The sequence below is a fragment of the Astyanax mexicanus genome, chromosome 4 (assembly GCF_023375975.1).
Source record: "Astyanax mexicanus isolate ESR-SI-001 chromosome 4, AstMex3_surface, whole genome shotgun sequence".
In the NCBI taxonomy this organism is placed as follows: domain Eukaryota; kingdom Metazoa; phylum Chordata; class Actinopteri; order Characiformes; family Acestrorhamphidae; genus Astyanax; species Astyanax mexicanus.
This window is the reverse complement of record NC_064411.1, coordinates 41,678,371-41,700,833: the sequence shown is the minus strand read 5'-3', so window position 1 is coordinate 41,700,833 and position 22,463 is coordinate 41,678,371. Positions and strand designations below refer to the sequence as shown.

Below are 22,463 nucleotides of genomic sequence, written 5' to 3'. Positions count from 1 at the left end.
CGATGTCTCTTATCTATTTATTGGTCAGGAAACTATAGAGTAGTGAGCATTTTGCTTTATTTTTTCCCTTAATTTATTATTTATTAGCTAGCTTTATAGGGAAGTGTGATTTTCTTTCTTTCTTTGGTGTTTAGTTTGATTCTGAGAGTGTGGGACTTTAGAACACAGCAGTTTTAACATGTTACTGTTTTTAGTAGCTCTGTTGTAAATAAAACTTTTACCCTTTTCCTTCTGTTTTTACTGGTTTCATAAAAAAAAAACGTTGAACTACTTCTTCACAAAATATGTATATATATATATATATATATATATATATATATATATATATATATATATATATATATATATATACTGAATGTATACAGTATATGGCTAGCTGGCTAGGATCGTAACATTAGCTGAGCTAACGTAGCCTTAGTATCTGTGTATCACATGCCTGGCTTCCTTTTTCTGTGTACATTTTGAGTCCTGATACAGTAGCGATCCTTTGTTTTTAACCATTAGGCAAAAACTGTCCTTTGGATTGCATCCAAGTTGGTGATCAGCTATCAAAGTTAAATCAGTTCAGAAAGTCCCATTTTTTATAGTATTGTTTAAAACAGTAACTTCCAGCTTTTTCATATACATACACAAAGATTGATTCGGTACTCCTAATAGACTAGGGGGCAATGCATCTCAACAAATCTGGACATCTTTAAAAGTGTCTTTTTTTTTTGTTTTTAAATTCATTTTAAAATGTCTAGTTGTGGTCTTTAATATGAATGAATGCCAGGTGAGCAGTTTTTTGTGAAAGAAAGCGCTCCGGTGTTTCTCTTATTAGTCCTGCTTTAGATCACTGAATTACCGGTCTCTGACAAAAGATGGGTTTTGGGCTCTTACTCATGAATATTCATACACGCTGAAGAGAATGCCTACCTATATATGCAGCATTCATATACAACTCAGAGACCTATAGTATTTTGCAAAGAACAAGAAAAAGTGGACTTTAGAGGAAGGAGACCTTTAAAAAAAACAAAAAGTTATTTTGAAATAAAGCTAATTTTGATTCTAATTAGCCTGACTGAGACTTTTACCAGTGCTCTCTAACTCTTGCCTTAACTCAGTTTAAACCAAGGTACCTATTAAAGAGTGTATAAGTGGGCGTAGCACTCTAGATCAATCATCATGCCTCAAATGCAGGGCTGACACAAAACTGTCCCTCTTCTAGAGCAGAGGATTATACCAGCCTCCTATCTGATATCAAACGTTGCTAGCACCACTATAGCGATTCCATCCCGACCCTTCCCTCAGGGCCGCTTAGCTACGTGCCTCTGTGTAGGCTAGTGAAAACTAGCCTGAAGCCATGCCACAGATCCAGAAGCCGGCGGACAGATGCGATCTGAGAGCTATCAAAACAACCACGTCTGCACCTACTCAAGAGCCATCAGTCTTCATCAGCTCTGCTCTCAGAGACAACACTCCCTCTCCCCAAGCTGGCAGACAAGAGGTGATAGATTATCTGAGGAAACGTGTGATGAAAGAATGCTGTAATGTCAGGATTTAGGGGGGAAGAGACAAAGAGAGTAGGCTGTTTGTCTTGGCTGAGAATTATCGCCAGTGCCTGTTGATTTCAGGTACATAGATTAAAAATACACTATATGAACAATAACAAAAGTATTGGGACACCTGCTCATTCATTGTTTGATCTGAAATCAAGGGTATTAAATACTTTCTCATGCTTTTGTTGGAGTAACTGTCTCTACTATTCAGTAAATTCTTTCTACTAAATTATTAAAGAGCAATGCTGTGAGGATTTGATTGTAATTAGTGAAAACAAAAAAATATATATATTGATGTTTTTTCTGGATGTTTATCACCCCTCACATCATCCCATTCTCAACGCCTTAAATCATCCAGAAATTTATGAAGCACCATCATTTCAGAGAACACAGTTCCACTGCTTCACCCCCCTCAGCACGGTTGAAAAAATGCACATTACGAACATGCTTACCGAGGAGCAAGCTGTGTCGAAAGCAGCCAATCAGAAACATCTTGACTTTGTACATTGTTGCAAAAAATCAAAATCAAGAAAATTGGAATTAAGAAGTTCCATAAACAGTGTGATATGAAAATCCACAGTAAATTTAAACCACTAGGGGGCGCAGGTAAACTAAACATTTTCAGTATATTTTTATTAGCAAAATAGCCCAATATGACTAACACGGAATAAAAGGTAGCAGCTGGGATTAACAAATGAATTATACTAACAGTTACGTTACCTTTCATTATTAGCAGAATTAGAAGATTTAAATAGACAAATCAAAATTTTTACTCAAATATCACAAAAATGTGGGTAAAAAATGGTTGTATATAAAATAATGTTTAGAATTTATTCACACTTTAAATGAAAAAGGTTTATAAGCAAAACATGCTAATATAGCTAACAGAGAGTGGAAGGTATTAGTGTGTTTCTATATTTTTCACTGAAATCGGAATTCACTGGAAGGAAATATATATTGATATTAGGGCTGTGTATTGGCACCAACCTGGCGATACGATACGTATCACTATACGGGGATCACGATGCGATATATCACGATACTGTAAAAAAAAAACTCATACAACCATATGGATTTAATCTAGGTGGAAAAAGTTTAATTTGTAAATAATTCGAACGGTGGGAGCTCCATTAGACTTGTCCTGACAGGTCCTGTAGCATCCAATATCATGTCACTTTTTTCAACAGTTTTAAACAATTTGCCTTCTTCATTGTGGAAGCCAAATGAGCCCACACTTCAGCTCTGTACACCCCAAGAGCCGGCCTAACGCGTTTAGATTCTGCCATCGCCAGCGGGGTGCTAATGCCAATGCAGCGCTGTACTTACTTGCAGTGTACTGGAGGCGCCGAATGGATCAAGATAGATAACAGCACTGCCACCTCGCGGCCGGGTAAATAAACAACACAAAAGTAACTACTGTCTGCCATCTAACTGCCGGTAGTTTAAGAAAAACACACTTTATAAAAAATTGATACAACGTTTTTGAGAATCGATACAGTATCGCGAAACTTAATATCGCGATATTCAAGTGTATCGATATTTTCTTACACCGCTAATTGATATGTGCAAACATATATGTAGTTAAAAAATAGGATTTGTTTACCCTTAACAATGGAAAGTTTTTTTATTAGCAAAATACTGTATGTTAACAGGGCTAACAATAATGAAAGTTATTAGCAGGATTAGCATGTTACAGAGAGGCATCTCTTTTCCTCATTAAGTTTTAACCCTTTAATTTAGAACTGTTGATTTTATGCTCAAGGCTGAATGAAAGTGGCATTTTGGTGGCCCCTGGCACTTCCCTGTTCCTGTGTTTGATAGACAGTTCACACAGGTTAACAGACATACTAAAATATTTAAAATTTAAATTATTTCATTAATAAATAAAATACATTTTTGATTATCAACAGATACATGTCGTTAACAGTAAGTGAAAGACAGCAGTTGACATAAAAATAAATAACTACCCTAATGTTCTGTTACCTTGCATTCATTATTAGCAGGATAAGCAGATTTCATTTGACAAATTAGCAAATTGTATTAAAATAATCCCATATTTTACTTAAACAATGGTAGTTTATATGTAAAAATAGATGTAAGAAAGGTTGTGGAAAAATTTAAATATCTATGCTAATGTGCCTAGGTAGCAGTTACCATTACAAAAATGTAATCACACAAATAAAACACAAAAACAATGGTTCTTGTTACAATTCATTCATTATTTTACACTGAGGCATCTCCTTATCTCAGATTAATCTGATTTAGTGAAATTGGATTCCACTGAATAGAATAATTAAGAATTTTCTTTTTTAATTTAGCAAACTACTGTGTGCTACGTGGCTCACAGTGAATAAAAGGTAGCAGTTAGCATCAGAAGCTTTGTTATTATGCTAACAGGTCCTGTTTCCTTTCATTCATTATTAGCAGGATTAGCAAGTAAGTGAGAGGCATCCCTTTATCTCATTAAGTTTTGATTTGACTGGGTAAAATTTGATTCCACTGGCAGGAATAATTAACTCTGTAGTTAATTTAACACTGTTGATTTTATGTTAGGCATTACCCTCAAGGCTTAGCCTAGCCAGACTGACAGTGGCATTTTGGCAGCCCTAGCACTTCCCTGTTCCTGTGTGTGACGAAACACAGTTTAACAGACATGCTAACACCAAAAGTGCCGCTAGCTTTGTCAGAAGCTAATGATTTACTGAAGACAGTGTTGCATTTGGATCCTCTGCACATGCCACTTTCCTCTCTGCTGCTCTTAAATACAGGGGAAATGTGTCAGGAGAGGATCTCTGTCACCATGATGCCAAAAATAGATCTCTCTCTCTATTTCTCTCTCTCTCTCTCTCTCTCTCTCTCTGCCCCTTGGCTAGGCCTGTAGTGTAAAGGCATTGATTGTGCTGACCCGCAGCTTGCTGTATTGATCTGCTGAAGTCCAGTTGCCTGTTGGACTGGATAGATGTGGGTAGACAGGGCTGGTGGCATACAGAACAAATATACCACCTGCTGCAAGAGCCCCACACAAACACACAAACACACTAGAACTTCACTACATGTCCAAATGTTTGTGGACAGCCTGTAGGGTCTCCTGCTTTAAATGTGGACTGGATGTGATTTCTGCACATTTCTTCAGTCACTTTCCTGATCGCAATCACAGTTATCATTTCAGCCAGTGCACTGTCCACTGTAGGTGGTAATGCTTTCACTGTGGATCAATGAAATGGCATGTCCCATCCATCCAACACCCACTACTAGGCCTCACTTAAACTTGTGTCAATAATTCACGTCGCCTTGCCATGAGCATGTGGTCAGTATACAACCTCACTCACAAGATAACAGCTTACAACTTAAACTTAGAAATGCGGGCATTCCCAAGTTGTCCTCTGAGGTAACACTTCATGAACAATTTTCAAACTACTTTTAATACCCTTAATTTCAGGAGAAACAATAAAAGAGCAAGTGTCACAGTAGTGTTTGTCTTGGGATTAAACATTTGGCTAAAGGACGAATGCTGAATATCGAACATCGAATATCAAATGTTTTTTGCAGGTTTTTAATTAATTTTGCTGCAGTTTTGAGAGAGAAAGTAGCAAAAAAAATGAAGAGGAGGGAGGTTTCAGTAAGAGTTATGAGATTTAATCCATATTTTAACATAACTAAAGATAATCTACTGTCTGAACTATTAGCAATACTGTGTTTCTGTGTTTACATGGCAAAACAAAAAAAAACTGCTAATACATCATATGTAAATTGTAGGAAGAAGTTGTGGTCAAACTTGATCAAACTTTGCATTTGCATAAAAAAAACAGTTAGAGTTTCCAAAATAATCATGTGTGCTAATTTTAAGGCTTGGAGAAAATAATCAGACCTAAAAAACAAACAATTGAAGTAAAAAAAAGTCAAAAAAAGTAAAGCTAAACAAAAATTCCCCTTGAAAACACTTCATAAATATGAAACACCAAAATAGAGGGAATAACTATAATGGTCACAATTCCAAGACAAAGCAAACAGTGCCTAAGAAGCCCCCTGTATTGCTAAAACAAAATTTCCCAGGCCTTTGCACTCTGACAGTTTAATTAAAGCGCTCATGAACTCCACTTCATATCTGACAGGAAATTCTAAATGGATTCATTTTTCACTGGCTTTGTGTTTATGCAATCATTTCCCATTTCATTCGAAATGGCCCTGTTTTGTATTACTCTCTGCTTCTTCTCCTCCCTCTCACAGAGAGAAGACGCTATGAGATCAGCCTGCATTAGCACAGGGTGCGCTAGGTCTTGGACTTTGATTGATTCATCACTTAATGGAATATTCCAGAGATAAAGATATTAGTTCCGTAGTGAGGCTGGCATTTGACTTCAACCGTCAGCACAAGGGAGACACAGAGAGAAAGAGAGAGAATAGAGCTGTTCAAAAGACTCACATTCACTTGACCTCAATAAACACAAGACATCCAGTTTCCTCTTCTTGTGGGATTTGAAGATAGCTAATAAAACAGAGGTTACTTTTCAAAAGCAACCATTTAACCCACTGCTAAATCACCACCAATTCCACGACCTAGACATCAAACTGGAATCATTGGTAGAATGCTTCAATTCTGTGGGATTACAGCATAAAAGGATGGGTAAGATCTTCTTATAATTTGTAATGTCATACATCCTTTCTGTTTTCACAGCAGAACGCAATGCAATGTTACCCCCCCACTAGTCATCCCACAATGACCCTTTACTAACCCTTCTAGAACCCTTGAAATGCCTCTTCATACAGTGATATTTTTTAGACCATAGTTAGTCAAGCTTAAGTAAATAAGACAAAGGCCAAGATCAAAGCTGATTCAAATTTAAAACTGAATCTAGAACTAGGGTGAGACCAAGTAAAGACCAAGTTGGTCTAATCCTTAACTTTTAAGCTTTAGCGGAAAAGAGACAAGGTCAAGACCCAATTCAAATTAGAGTGAGACCAAGTCAAGACAAGTTTAAATGAGAGTGAGACCAAGTCAAGACGAGTTTAAATAAAAGTGAGACCAAGTCAAGACCAAGTTTAAATGAAAGTGAGACCAAGTCAAGACGAGTTTAAATGAGAGTGAGACCAAGTCAAGACGAGATTAAATGAAAGTGAGACCAAGTCAAGACTGAGTTTAAATAAGAGTGAGACCAAGTCAAGACTGAGTTTAAATAAGAGTGAGACCAAGTCAAGACCAAGTTTAAATGAAAGTGAGACCAAGTCAAGACCAAGTTTAAATAAGAGTGAGACCAAGTCTTGCAAATGAGAGCAAGACAAAGTAAAGATGGAGCCTAAATGATAACAATACTGAGTTTAAATGAAAGTGAGACCCAGTCAAGATGAGTTTAAATGAGAGTGAGACCAAGTCAAGACCAAGTTTAAATAAGATTGAGACCAAGTCTTGCAAATGAGAGCAAGACAAAGTAAAGATGGAGCCTAAATGATAATGAGACTGAGTTTAAATGAGAGTGAGACCAAGTCTTGCAAATGAGAGCAAGACAAAGTAAAGATGGAGCCTAAATGATAATGAAACTGAGTTTAAATGAGCAAAGCAAAGACAGAGTTCAAATTAAAGTGGACCAAGTCAAAATTGAGTCCAAATGGGAGCAATGAAAAAAAAAGATAATATGCATTCAAGTACAAATCCACATGAGAATAATGACAAATTTAAATTTCAAATGAATGAGATTAAGTTAAGACCAAGTTTAAATGAAAGCAAAACAAAATACAAAGTTCAAATGAGAATGAGACCCAGTTAAGACCAAGTCTAAATGGAGTCCTAATAAGAAGTAAAGTCAAGACCCAATGCAAAAAAAATAAGACCAAGTCAAGACTGAGTTTAAATGAGAGTGAGACTAAGTCAAGACCAACCTCCCTTACAAAATAACACCTCACAATGTGTACAGGTGTGACGAATTGAAATATGGCTGTCCCATGGTATGTGCAGTATATACATAGAAATGAACAAGAATTATATATCAAGCTGATTTCAGGTCTTGTCTGGTATCTTAGCAGGATGCCATGTGTTGTGAATCTTCAGCCAAAGCCTTTTTATTAAATCTGTGGTCCACTTCTCCTGACTGTACCCCTTTCCGCTCTGCAAAAGGACTCAACAATAGCTCTGGAGACGAGCAGACGGTGAGAAGCAGTGGGTGCTATAGATAGCATCATTAAATACAGACGCCTCGGCACAAGGCCAATAAAGCAGCCGCACTGTCTTTACTTCAGTCTGTTATGTAACACATTATGAGGTGTCTGTATGTGGAGTGAAAGCACCATGGGGTTACAGGCAGAAACCTTTTGGCTTTTATATCAAACTAGCAGACAATACTTGTCTGCAATGTTATACTGACTCTTTTACTCAGGAGGAGCTAAAGAAGTTTTACAGCTTATTATCTTAATAAAGACCAAACAACTTCCAGACTCATGGCAAAAGTATTGGATTGAGGGCACAGTTCCACTGCTTCACCCTTAATAATGGGGGGATGTATACCCATCTAGATCATGCTTGCCATTAGTCATGCTAATGAGTTAACACTGTAGGTTCATGCTTATCTTAGTTGTATTCTATTGACAAGGTGTGTTTGTGCATTTGCATGTTTAGGCCAACGATGGGTGCAACTTAAATTGGCTGAATACATTTATTAGAATGGAAATACAGGGGTTGGACAATGAAACTAAAACACCTGTCATTTTAGTGTGGGAGGTTTCACGGCTAAATTGGAGCAGCCTGGTGTCCAATCTTCATTAATTGCACATAACACCAGTAAGAGCAGAGTGTGAAGGTTCAATTAGCAGGGTAAGAGCACAGTTTTGCTCAAAATATTGCAATGCACACAACATTATTGGTGACATACCAGAGTTCAAAAGAGGACAAATTGTTTGTGCACATCTTGCTGGCGCATCTGTGACCAAGACAGCGAGTCTTTGTGACGTATCAAGAGCCACGGTATCCAGGGTAATGTCAGCATACCACCAAGAAGGACGAAGCACATCCAACAGGATTAACTGTGGACGTAAGAGGAAGCTGTCTGAAAGGGATGTTCGGGTGCTAACCCGGATTGTATCCAAAAAACATAAAACCACAGCTGCCAAAATCACGGCAGAATTCAATGTGCACCTCAACTCTCCTGTTTCCACCAGCACTGTCCGTTGGGACAATAAATTATAGTGGTCTAAAACCAGGTGTTTCAGTTTCATTGTCCAACCCCTGTATAATCTACTGTATATGTACTGTACTTTATCACACTATCACACTATAAAAAAAGATAGTTGCACCCAGAAGGATATGTCAGATTGCAACGCTACTGGAAAGGAAGATGAAGGTTACCAAGACCAATAAATGATAATAAATTCATATAGGCAATATCCGTACATGTCTCCACCAAGACACAAGGGGGATTCACCACAAAGATGACCTGCTACTATCTGCGTTTGTCTTAGCATAGGCCTGGTGTCACTGTGGGGGCTGTTTTTTGTATGCTGCCAGATCACCTTTGGACTTCAGTAGAGTCATTTTGACAATCTAATGTTACGTTAGAGGGGTCCTGAAAACAGGCACCATACCTTTTCTTAACACTCAAGAGATTCCCTTGAAGATACAGATACTATGGCATGGTCAGTTGCATCACTAGACTGATCACTAATTGAAAACGTGTGAGATGCTTTTTGACAATATCAACACTTCACCTCTGGTGCAAAATCTGAAGGAACTGTAGCTGGAACCTCTACAACTACATGCAACGACATCTGGTATGTTGTGTTGCACATGTGTTACACACTACTACTGTATACATGGTTCAATTAGTATTGTCTCTTTTTTTCTTTAGTATCTGTCTTTTTATCATTTATTTTTCCTGGTAACATTCCTGGTATCTTCCTTCTCAATGGCAGTGCAATCAAACTTGTCCTTCTCTAAGGAGTGTTTGTCTTTACCATCTATAAAACTTGAAGCCCTCCCCCAAGTCCTGAACATTCATTGATCCCACCACCCTCCAACACCCGCTGTAATAAGCTGGAGGTTAGGCCGAGGTCTTTCCTTGGCCCTGCTCCATAAATCTCTCAGCATCAATTCCCCCACCATATTACCAAGGATTTATGGGCACTTAATGCCAATTAAAGCTAATCCAGGGGTCAGCCATCAATGGATCGATGGATCATTCTGAGGGAAGGTCTTGCAATGACTGACAAATTGGATCTTACAAATGAGACCTCGAGCCCCTTATAGAGATTGAGGCTTTGTTCACCTTCATTCTTCATCAGGACTTCTCTGGAATGACAAAAATGAGAGCATCTCTCATTTAAAGAAGTACAAAAGTTTTCTTTGTTTAGAAAAAGGATGATTTAGAATTCTTTATCATTCCACAAAAGACACACATGCTTAAAAGCTTCTCAAACTGACACATCTCTGTGACAAACTTAGTTCTTTATGGGACCAAATGTGGTTCTTCTATTCTAGTTTTAGTCATATTATTATTTTTTGCTGTGCCCACCATATTTGGGACAGATTTTCTGGCTTTGCTAATGGTGGATGGTGAAAGATGGCTAAAATTAGTTGATTTTTTTAGATATATTAAAAGATCATTCTGACTAGTCAAAAAGCATCATATGTACGAAGCACTAACTAAATCTTAGCCAGCTTAGCTTAGTTTAGCTTAGCTTAGTTTAGCTTACCTTAGCCGGGGTGTTCTGCTTAAAGATATGTACCACTTAGCGAATCTGTGCTAGCACAGACCCACAGTTTTAAATGCTTTCATGCCTTGGTAATGCTAGTTCTGTTTTTCTCAAGTTCTCAAGTTTACTGACAAGGCAACACAAATCAGTAGAACTTCCTAACTAGCTACCTAGTAGTGACAGTGACTGGCAAAAATCGAATCAACGAAGGACTCGCACATATCCCACAATTTAAAGCAGAGATCCTATGCTCCCATGGGACACAGAAAAAATAATGGGACACAACACTAGTTCCAAACTCAATTTTTCTTTTACTTAGAACATATTCAAGCCTTTTCAAGACAAATTCAGAAAGACTGCAGCATATTTCTTCTTGACCGCCTGGTCTTTTAAACGCTTTGCAGAAAAACTTCTTTCTTATGACTAATGCACATTTAAGTGTTTCAAAAAGAATAAAACAAGACGCAATCAAGTCCTGAACAGGCAGGTTGTTGACAAAATGTGCTTCTAATTGAGAATGATGTGGAATGTAGCGAGAAAGCTGTAATGACACGCTAAGCGGCTGAGAGGGAGCTATGAGCTGTGATGGAGGTGCAATTTCCCGATAAGCACCAGGTAGGGAAAAGCACAGTGCGAGAAAATGGAGCTTATGTATTTAAGTGCCCTGTTATTACATTCCCTTTTCGTCCGGTGACGCAACACAATTCATCTTGTTGAAGCACGCTGATGTAAATACCGCCTAAAAATCTTTATTGGCTTTACATACTGAACATGGAAAAAAATAACAAGGTAATTTTTTGTTTATTATATTATATATATAATTTGTGGGGTCCAGTTTTTAAATACACAACTAATAATTTTGGTTAGTAGAACATTTTCTGAAAGGTTGCTTGAACATTCAATCTGTCAAGTTTTCTAGATGTTTATAGCACAACATCCCTCTGTGTTTATATGTGTGTGTGAGAGAGAGAGCATATGAGTTTGAGGGGTAGTCATGAGAAATGTGTGTGTAGGAGCAAACAGGTGGGAACAATTCAGTATGTTTGCACAAGATGGAAGTGGAGGTGTTTAATATGTGTGTGTGTGTGTGTGTGTGTTAGTTAATTAAATCTAGCCTGTCCACACCTCTCAGGCTTACACAGCTGCAACGGCAGAGCGGTAGGTGTGAAACAAGGGACTCTCCCAGATTCAAATTTCAGAGCAATATGTTCATCCATCCACCCATCCATTTGTCTGTCTGACTGTCCATCTCTCCATCCATTCATCTATCCATTATTCCTTCCTTCTGACTATATGTCTGACAGTCTATAAGTCATCTATATACAGAATCGAACAAACCTTTTAAATATATAAGTGGACGGATGGAACGATTTATGGATGGATGGAGGGATATATGTAAAGACGAATGGATTATCAAATAGATGTTTGGATGAATGGATGGGTGGGTGGATACAGAATAATGAATAGGTGAATATATGGATGGATGGTCATAGGTATGGCTGGAGGGAGAGATAGATTGCTGATAAGATGTGTGAACAGATGGATTGATGGTTGGATGAAAGGATTCATGGATGGATTGAGGGATATATGTAAAAATGAATGGGTTATCATACAGATGGTTGGATGAATGGATGGATGGGTGGACACAAAGGAATGGATATGTGAATATATGGATGGACGGTCATGGGCATGGTTGGATGGATAGATGGAATAATAAAAACGTGTGTCGACAGATGGGTTGATGGACGGATGAAAGGATTCATAGATGGATGGAGGGATATTTGTAAAAATGAATTGGTTATCAAACAGATGGTTGGATAAATGGATGGATGGGTGGACACAGAAGAGTGGATAGGTGAATATATGGATGTATAATCATGGGTATGACTGGAGAGATAGATGGACTGATGAAAAGATCTGTGCACAGATGGACTAATGGTTGGATAAAAGGATTCATGCATGGATTGAGGGATATATGTAAAAATGAATGGGTTATCATACAGATGGTTGGATGAATGGATGGATGGGTGGACACAGAAGAATGGATAGGTGAATATATGGATGTATAATCATGGGTATGACTGGAGAGATAGATGGACTGATAAAAAGATGTGTGGACAGATGGACTAATGGTTGGATGAAAGGATTAATGGATGGATGGAGGGATATATGTAAAGATGAATGGGTTATCATACAGATGGTTGGGTGAATGGATGGATGGGTGAGTGGGTGGACAGAGGAATGGATAGGTGAATATATGGATGGCCGGTCATGGGTATGGCTAGAAGAACAGATTGACTAACGGTTGGCTGAAAGGATTGATGGATGGATGGAGGGATATATGTAAAAATGAATGGATTGGATGGGTGAGTGGGTGGACACAGAGGAATGGATAGGTGAATATATGGATGGCCGGTCATGGGTATGGCTAGAGGGATAGATGGACTGATGAAAAGATGTGTGGACAGATGGATTAATGGGTGGTTGACTGGATTAATGAATGATGTATGTGTGCATTTAAACTAGATATGTGGATATATGTGTGGATGGTTGGCCAGCCAGAGAAGGGTAGATGCATATGGAGGGATAGATTGCTGGATGATTGGATAAATGAATAGATGGATGGATGGGGTAAATGGCTAGATAGATGGATGGATAGATGGATATAATGATATTAATGAATAGGCATACGAATGATGGTAAAAAATAAAGTGAGGGTCTATAACATTGAAACACAACATTAGATGAGATGAAACAGCTCTGGTGTAGCTTTGATCCCGCCCTGTCTCCATGGAAGCAAGAACAAAGAACAATACATGTATGGAGTCATTGGGGTCAGAGTGTGGTATGGGAACAGCGTAACTGATCATAGCATTCCTGATTATTCTTCACACAGTAAGGAAAATCCTCTTCTACAGTTACTGAAGCACCAGTGATGTAGTGTGTAGTGAACACAGAGACAAGAGCACAGCAGACATGATAGGACAAACTCCTGTAAACACATTAGATTCTGCTTTTTATACTCTTTTTTACAGCAGAACCAGACAGAAAATCAGATCACAAAAAAATGCATGTCCTTGTCCTTGTTTGGTCAAAGAAAACAGAACCAAGAAAATACAAGATGAGTGTGTGAATATAGGTGGATATAGATGGTAGATATAATGATGGATGTTGACTGTTGGTGGAATAGATTATGAATAGATGGATGGATATTAAGATGGATGGGAAGATGGATGGATGAAGAAAAATATATTTGTTGATGGATGTATGGCTGTATGGATGGACAGATATTTGAATAAATGGCTAAAAATGAAGATGGTTGGTTATATAGAAGAGTAAATGGATGGATAGATGGATGGATGGATGGATGGATGGACAGACAGATGGATAGACCTATAAAAATCAATGGAGAGATGAACGCATGAATGAAGGAACAGATAAACAGATGACAAAATATACAAATGTCTGGATGGACACAGTAATGTATGAATAGATAGATAAAAAGAAGATGTTAGTTATATAGATGGTAAATGGATAAATGAATGGGTGGCTACATGTATAAATCGGCGGGCGGATGGATGGATGGATGGATGGATAGATGACAATATATAAAAATGTGTAGATATATGGGTGGATGGACACAGTGATGGATGGATTGATGGATGGAGGGATAGGTGGAGTAAGTGGATAAGTGGACATACAGATGAATAGAAGGCTGAATGGATGGATGATAGGTGGACATATGGATACAAAGATAGATTAGACTGGAAATATGGAGGTGAGGGTCTGTAACATTATGACATCTCTCTTTCTCTCTGTCTCTCTCTCTCACACACACTCACCCCTTATTTATAATCCCTACACACACACACACACACACACTGGAGCAGATGACACATTCCTCAATGCCACGGCACACGGCAGGACATCGGCCTGTAACGAATCCCATCTGCGCATAATTAATTACACTGACATTTTACAGGCAAGCGAGTGGCGGGGAGAGAAATAGAGAGAGAGAGAGAGAGAGCGAGCCAGACAGAACGACTCCTCACTGAGACGCTCTCCACGGCCTATACACACACCTTCACACCAAACCAAAGAGCTCGCAGCGGAGTGTGTGGAGTGTGTGAGCACGGGAGAATGAAAGAGCAGATCGATGCGGCTGGGTCAGGCAGGTGGGCAGCAGCTGGGCGAGTCTGCACCTCTAGCGTGGGCAGCGCTGGGACAGATCGATGCCAGCGTCCGAGAGGAGAATGAGCCGAGGGAGACGGGGAGTCTGACTGGAACTTTTACCCACCTGTGACTCACACAGGACCCACAGAACGGTAAAAATATACTGTCTGTGCAGTAAAACAATTTTATTCATTTTTTCAATAAAGGGTTCTTTTGAAAGGCTAATGTCAATACCCAACCAATGAACGCACAACATAAATCATGTGGCCGATGTGTCTGAGATGAATTATCATGTCTGATGCTCAATAGATTAGTAGGATCTTACTCTCGTCCGGGTTCGGAGCGGCGAGGATAGCACTGTGTTTCCTCTTTACCTCCTCCACCTTCTCAGACAGCGAGTCGATGAAGCCTCGGATCTCCTCCACCTGCGAGAATGAGAGAGAAACACAGAGAGAGAGACTATTATGAATGGCCATTTAAACCATTTTGGGTATTCAAAAAGCTGCTACTGAATAAAATAGTCTTGTTATAAAATAAAACTCTACAAAATGTAAAAAATCTGATTTGGAGATATCACTTTTGACCTGTGTGAAGAAGTTATACGTGCAGCACATGCAAGTTTAACATTTAGTGTTTAATACACATATTTAATATTACATATAGAAGTAGTATTATTTAGGCAGGTTTCAAAATGAGTTATAAGAGTATCAAACTTAGCTTTAGCATGAGTCATGATTGTGCAGAACAGTGGAGAGTTTTACATATGTTTTACGTATTTTTTTGTTTTTCACATTTCATAAGAGGTTGTCTAATAGAGGTTTAAAAAAATGTAGCATTGGGGCTTCAGGGGGCTAAGCCTTGCCACTATGATCAGGAGATCGCCGGTTCGAATCCTGTTCATGTAGCTTGCCATTGGGAGCCTAAGGGAGCACAATTGGCCTTTCTCTCTCTGGGTGGGTAGATGGTGCTTTTTCCCCTCATCACTCCAAAGGGTGATGTCGATCAGCACAAGGCTGTGTCTGTGAGCTGATGTATCGGAACCGAGTCGCAGCGCTTTACTCCGAGCATGCTGTGACGCTACTCGGCAATGCTGCATCAGCAGCACTTGAAAAAGAGGCGGTCTCTGACTTCACATGTATTGGAGTAGGCTTGTGCTAGTCTTATCACTTTGGTTTGAGAAATATTATTGATTTGTTGCATTAAATATTGTTTAAAACATAGGTGCTCTAAACTCCCTAAGACTTGCCCCCCAATTTGACTTACAATGGTTACTGCTTCATTACTTCATATGTTGGCGCGAATCAAATAAATACGGTAAATCTATGGTGAAGAATATTAGTTGTCAAATTCTGGGAGTCTGACACCAATAAATCCGTAATTGCTGGTAGTTGATTATTTACACAGATGCCGTGAATAATGTAGAGAATTGTCTTGCAAAATTGATATTGAGTATCACAGAAACAGAGTATTGTGATACCATAGTTATCATGACAATACTGTATCGTGAAATATCCTGTAATTCCCACCCCTTATTATGACTGTGTAGCACATGCAAATTTAGCATTACTCATAAGCACATGCAGGTTTAATCATTTCAAAATCAAAAATCTAGTTTTTACATTTGTTATAACTCAGTATTACATGCAAGTTACAAAATGTTAATACGTGTGCAGCACAAGCAGGATTACCATTTGATATAAGCGTGAATCACATGCAGGTTTGCTATGTGTTCTGCGATTTCTTGTCCTGGCCTTAAAAGGTCAAGAAAATTAAGCTAAATGAGATAGGATATTATTATACTTGCATACCACACACACACACACACACACACAGAAAATATCCATAAGATAATCTCACACTGAGAACACTATCAAGAGTATCTTTAAGGTCATCAGCTAAGGTTACCATCTCTCTGTCAATGGGATTTCTCTGAAAGGTTAAATGAGTGTCTCTTTTTCCATTGGAATCCAATAAAAGTTCATATATAACTCATCTTAACTCTGTAGATTCATCTTATCTCTTGCTGTCAATTTGAACCATCTGCACATTCTCCAGCCACCAGTATCTGAAAGCATGCTGCTAACCTGTGGAGCGATGGAGCTTAGGAACAGAGAAGATAAAACAGTTGAGTATTCTGCTTACATGAATTCACTTTGAAGCAAGCGCACTGGCTGTGAGCTTGTGCTTTTTGAAGGCTGTAAATGTGTGTGTAAGTGTGTGTGCACATGTGTGTATTTCAAAGTAGACTGTAATACCGTTGCTGCTTAGACTGCTGCAAATTCTGAGTACAGAAGAAAAGAAGAGGAATAGAAAAAAATAGTGTAAATATTTAAATGAAAAACTAAATAAAAGAACTGTAATGGCATGGAACACAGCAAAAACAAATACAACAAAGGCATTTTCATGAGAGGCACGAGTGACTGGATCAGGTCTTGCCGCATGATCCCAATGGGATGATTTGAATTCTTGGACTTTGTACTATGATACGATTTCAGGGGTGTTTTTAATAATTCAGATTTGACCAAATAATAAGTGATACCCTTTTTTATGCATTTTAAAATGTATTAACAGTAGGGGTGGGCAATATTATATCGTATACAATATATCGTGACACAGAAATATAATGATATTAAAAATCTATATCGTGATATTAGGGCTGTTCTGTCTTAAAAGTAGTCTATTATTTACTGTGAAGTTTTAGGTGTATTTATTGTATAATTGTTTTAGTAATCAGTTTATATCGTCGCTGTCCTATAAAAAACCCTTCTCAATTTTTGCTAATTTTTAGTTTACTACATATTTTGAACAGACAAACTGTCCCTTACACTGTGCCAAAATTTATTAACGCATAGACCACATGTGTCAAACACAAGGCCCACGGGCCAAATGTGGCCCGCCACGTCCTTTTATGTGGCCCACGAGAGCTTGTAAGATCTTAGTGTCTATAATAAATAGGTCAGAAGCGTGCTTTGACCAAAAACTACATTTCCCACAATGCTTGTCGATTGTGTTACCCGCGAAGTTACGGCTTACTGTCACTACACAGCAGTGTAGTCACTGATGTGGAAACCCTGCCGGAGGGAAGGCGTAACTTCGCGGGTGGAATTGAGACATACAAATGTTTATCCCATAATGTCCAGAAAAAGAGAAGTTGATGCAGACGGACGGCTGTGCTTCAAGGCGAAAGACCGGTATGCCTTTTGTGTTACGAAGAGTGTTACTGACCAAAATAAACGCTTTTTAGGAGAGATATAAGTTATGTGTAAATATTTATAAGACAATAGCTGACAAAATCTGTTTTAATGACGTTAATAAACATTACTGTGACAGCGCTAGTCACAGATTCACCACAGCAAAGGACGAGGACGTGAATCACTTATCTAACCAGCCTGTACTGATTTCTGCCCCCAATAACCCTTTCAATAACCTCCAATAGCCTTCAACAGTCTAACCTTGCAGCCGTGGTGTGTCCACTAAACTCCTTAGTTATAAACATCATGAGGTTAGCAGCGCTAACTGACCTGTTTATAATGTAATCCGAGCAGTGACTCCAGGACGGCTGCTCTAAACTGCTGCTGTTAGCTGCTTGGGAACTGTAGAGAGCTGTATTATCCGGTTAGTCGGGTTAAAACCTTTATTTCCTATACAGAAGAACTTTAAAAACTGTAAAAACGCTCCAGACTGGCTGAGCTGTGCCCTGTAGCCCGTGGCTGGGCTTGTAGCTCTGACTCAGTAAAGACAGCGGGCTTGTGCTGCTGCTGCTGCTCCGACTAGTGGTTGGATGAGGAACTGCTAAATCTGTCACATGTTCTTAACAGCTCACAATTTTGAATTTATATTTATTAGGCCTCTTTTCAGTATCAAACATTTTGATCAAAGTTAATATAACTTGTATTTGATGTCATTTCTATTCACTTAAATAGTTTGGTTCTTGATTGATGGGAGTTTTTGGATTTCATAACATGACAAATTAAAAGGATTTATGTTAATAGAGCAACAAGCAAACATTTTTTCCATGCAACTGTAATATTTGATTGAATAAATAATATATTGAGAGTTATTTAACATTAAGGAGTAATTACATTCATTTTATATTACATTTGGTTACATTTTATTACATTTATAAGTTACATCTGGCCCTCAGAGGACAGCCAATATGCCAATGTGGCCCTCGGCCAAAATGAGTTTGACACCCCTGGCATAGACCAATAGAAACTCTTCAAAATTACCTGAAATAAACTGTTTTTTTACATTGATTTCCACTGAAAGTTTACAAGTTTTTTTTTTTTGTTTTGGAGATAAGTGTTTTTCATTGGACAGTGAAGATATGCATGCACTAAATATTCTGCAATATTTTTTGCTGCATTATATTATTTTATGCTATATTAGTTATTTTGCCACATTATGATTATACTGTTATACCAATATACTATATTCCTGAAATGAATGAATTAGTTTAGTTTTCCTATATCGCCAAGTATATCGCTATCGCAAAATACCCTGAAATATCGTGATATTATTTTAGAGCCATATCGCCCACCCCTAATTAACAGTTTATATGTAAGCCTGTTTCTGAAACCATCTTCACAATCCTCCTAGACATCACCTCCAGTGATCTGCATGAAACCATAGTTGCAAGACAGAAAAAAAGAGAAAAAAACAGAACCAGAAAAAACACAGGTTTGCACACAACATTGCACTTACTAATTATTTATTTTTCTTCAGTATTTGCAATGTTTCATTGGCACCAACTAAGAAAACATATCCCCCAAAAAATGCAGTGTAAAATATTTTAAATAAAAGCATGATTTAAGCCTCATAAACATAACCACAATGAAATAGGCATTTCTAACTGAAAATAAAGAAACTATGCTCCTAGACATACTTGTGTTGTACTTGTGTTCACAGTACAGGGGATCCTACAGAATGAGGATCTATGAGAGGGAGAACTTCCTGGGACAGATGATGTAGATGGCCGATGACTGTGAGTCCATCATGGAACGCTACCACTGGTTCAATGGCTGCCACTGGCTTATGAGCAGCCCCACTACAGAGGCAGGATGTGGTACTTCAGGCCTGGAGAGTACAGGAGCTTCAGGGATGTGATGGGAATGAGCGGCAACAGGTTTATGAGCGTGAGGCGTATCCTTGATTCCTGGCACTAAAGATCTTACTAAAGATTAGAAAATGAGAAAATCTACAAATGTACAATAAAACGTTTTTAAATGTTGGAATTCAGTACTGTTTTTTTTTTTTTTTGTATTAGAACTTGTGGGTGCAACTGTAGCGTCAATTGCTCTCACTAGAAAATACCCTGACATTCTAGATGTCATGGGACAGATACTAGCATCACACCATGGAAGCTAAAGAACTCTGTAATTGTCTGTGGTACAGTATATGCGTGTGGGGTGTTCTGCATTAAGTAAGGATGTGATTCTGCCAGAGTCACTTGTATGTTTGCATGGACAATTCTAGCCAGATGAAGCCAGTCACAATCATTACACACTAAACTGTGTTGTTCACCGTGGGTGCACTGTCCATGACATCATAGATCAAGGAATGTTGCCTTGCCATGAGCACCCTGACCAGTGTTCATTCATCTTCACTTACAATGTAATACCTTACAACATAAACATGTATGTGTGTCTGTGTTTCCAAGCCATCCACTGAGACAACATACTTTTGGCATGCCAGTATACAGAGAAATGGACTACATCTGCTCCTACAGAGTTGCTTTTTAAATCACGAGTAACAATAGGGAGTTTGCAACAACCCCTACTCTTCCGTAATGTTCTTATACAAAGGAGTAGGAGCGGGTTTGACATTGGGGGGACACATTTGCTAAAATGGATCAAAGATTTTGATCAAATATTGGTGAAATTACAGTTAGTCACAAACAAACTCTCTTAAAAAAAGTTTTTAATTATTTCTTACAATGGGATCTTTTTATTAAAAGAATGTAACTTTATGTTTCATAGAGATATGTGGCAGCAGTTACTATAAACGTTAGATAACTCAAACCCTCCTAGTCTGTTAGCAGGACAAGACATTATCCAAAAGTCGTTTTTATTGCAGTATATTGTTATTGTTAATTGCTCTCATCACTGAGCTTGAGTCGCTGTTGTGCCGAAATTAGCACCCCCGCCAGGAAAAGCACCCCCTCTCGGGAGCATGCATCCTTGTCTTCTCTGCTTTAACTTTACTCATAAAATGGAAATACCCAAGAAACTTTTCTAAGCTACGCTGACTCATGAGTAATAAGGAAAAAGAAATTTCACCTGCACCATAGTAGTGCCTAAATCTGCACCCCCGCCATGAAAAGCACCCCCTCTCTTCAGTGCCTACGCACCGTCTTCTTGATAAAAGCAGAGATCATTGTTTTAGCTATATTTAGTTAGAAACTTTAATTAGAGGGAGTGCTTTTCATGGCGGAAGTGCAGATTTCGGAGCAAATTGAAAAATAAAAGTTCATTTAATTTCTGATATTTTCACCTGGTTTCTACGCCAATGGCCTTATACATAAATTTGGAACATTACTCTTAAGACTGGATGGCATTCGACCATGAGAACATTACTGAGGTGTGATAGTGGCAATGGTAATGGTAAGTAGTATTGAAGTTTTAAAGTTGTGTTAATATAATTACTTTATGTAGAAGTGCAGTTAGACTAATGTTGACTGTCAAATTATATGTCAACTATTCCAATCCCAGAGACAGGTCTGAATACCAATAAGAGACCAGCCACAACAAATCCCACTTCCCCTCCTCCCCCAATAGGAACTGTAGTACAATGCTCTTTAAAGATTCTACACTTTACTTTCTCACTTGGCTTACCTTTGGTCACATTTTCTTCAGTTTTGCTTTTAACCTATCAAATCTGCCACACATATTACACCCCCCTCCTCCAACGTTCACGTCCTTCATCCCTCCCCTCCGGAACTAAAATCACTCATTATCTCCTTAATAGCCTGCCTGCTGCATCTGCATTTTTAATACACTCATAATTGCCCTGTTTCCACTGGGAGCCCTGTTACTTTATCAAATAGCAGGTTGAGGTGTTCAGCTGCTGCCTCATATCATCCCAGAATGCCATCCCAGATGTGTTTTACAGGTCATTAAGTAAATTAGTTTGTGAGTTATCATCATTTCGGTGCCAGGAAAATGCACATAAACTTGCATATTTAACACAGTTTAATATTATTTTTCTATATTTCTATTTCATAAAAGTCATGGTTGGAAAAGAGGGAGACAGGGACAAACTTCACTAATTAAAAAGAAGAATCTCTGATTACAGCTATTGTGCTAAATTGCGTGTTTGTTTAACAAATAAATTAAACACTGCTATTGTAATTAAAATCAGCCCTTGTTCTAATATGGCCTTTAAAATATGGAAAGTAGGGGATCCACTCGATCCACTTTTTGGAAATGTAGCGTATATTTTATGAAATTTTCATGTTTAAAGTAATATATACATTAAAAACTCTAATAACTAAGGAAGTACTTTTATATGTTTGTCAATACTTTGCTACATCATGCTGTTATCACCTTTGTGGCCTTGGTCTTTTGTTTAGATACATTTTAGCTCCTTTTACACCACAAAACAAAAAAATCGGAATGTCTAGACCAAACAACGTAGGTGTGAAAATATCCTATTAATATCCCATATATTAGATACTTGTGTTTTTTTGGAAAGTGGGAGACCCACACAAAATTCCATGTGAACATTGGGAGAAAATGGAAATCCACCCAGATAGGACTTGAACCCATGACCCCATAACTGATAGCAGCAAATAGGCTAACCACAATACCATTGTCCCATAATTAGTTTTTCACTGCAATTAAGTCAGGTCATCTTAACCCTTGTGTGGTGTTCATATTTTTGTTACTCGTTTACTTTGTTACTTGTATTTAATTCAGCAAAATTAAGCAATTTTACATTAAAATGTTTTACACATGCTTGCTTCACCTAAATTGCAAGCAATATAAACAGCTTACATGGTTAATATTTGCCCTTTACCTTTCTTATGTTAAATTTCTTTCAAAAAGTGCTACTCTTTTTTTTATTCGTTTTTTAATA

The 22,463-nt window shown here is 38.1% G+C and overlaps 1 protein-coding gene across 5 annotated transcripts in view; it reads right to left on the bottom strand.

The window, feature by feature from the left end:
• stx1a (syntaxin 1A (brain)) overlaps positions 1–22,463 on the bottom strand; it is a 127,533-nt gene that overhangs the window by 65,038 nt on the left and 40,032 nt on the right. For all 5 annotated transcript variants that reach the window (XM_049478662.1, XM_049478663.1, XM_022662622.2 and 2 more), the window contains exon 3: positions 14,713–14,812. In XM_049478662.1, the coding sequence (XP_049334619.1) occupies positions 14,713–14,812 (100 nt within the window). The remainder of the gene's footprint in view (positions 1–14,712; positions 14,813–22,463) is intronic.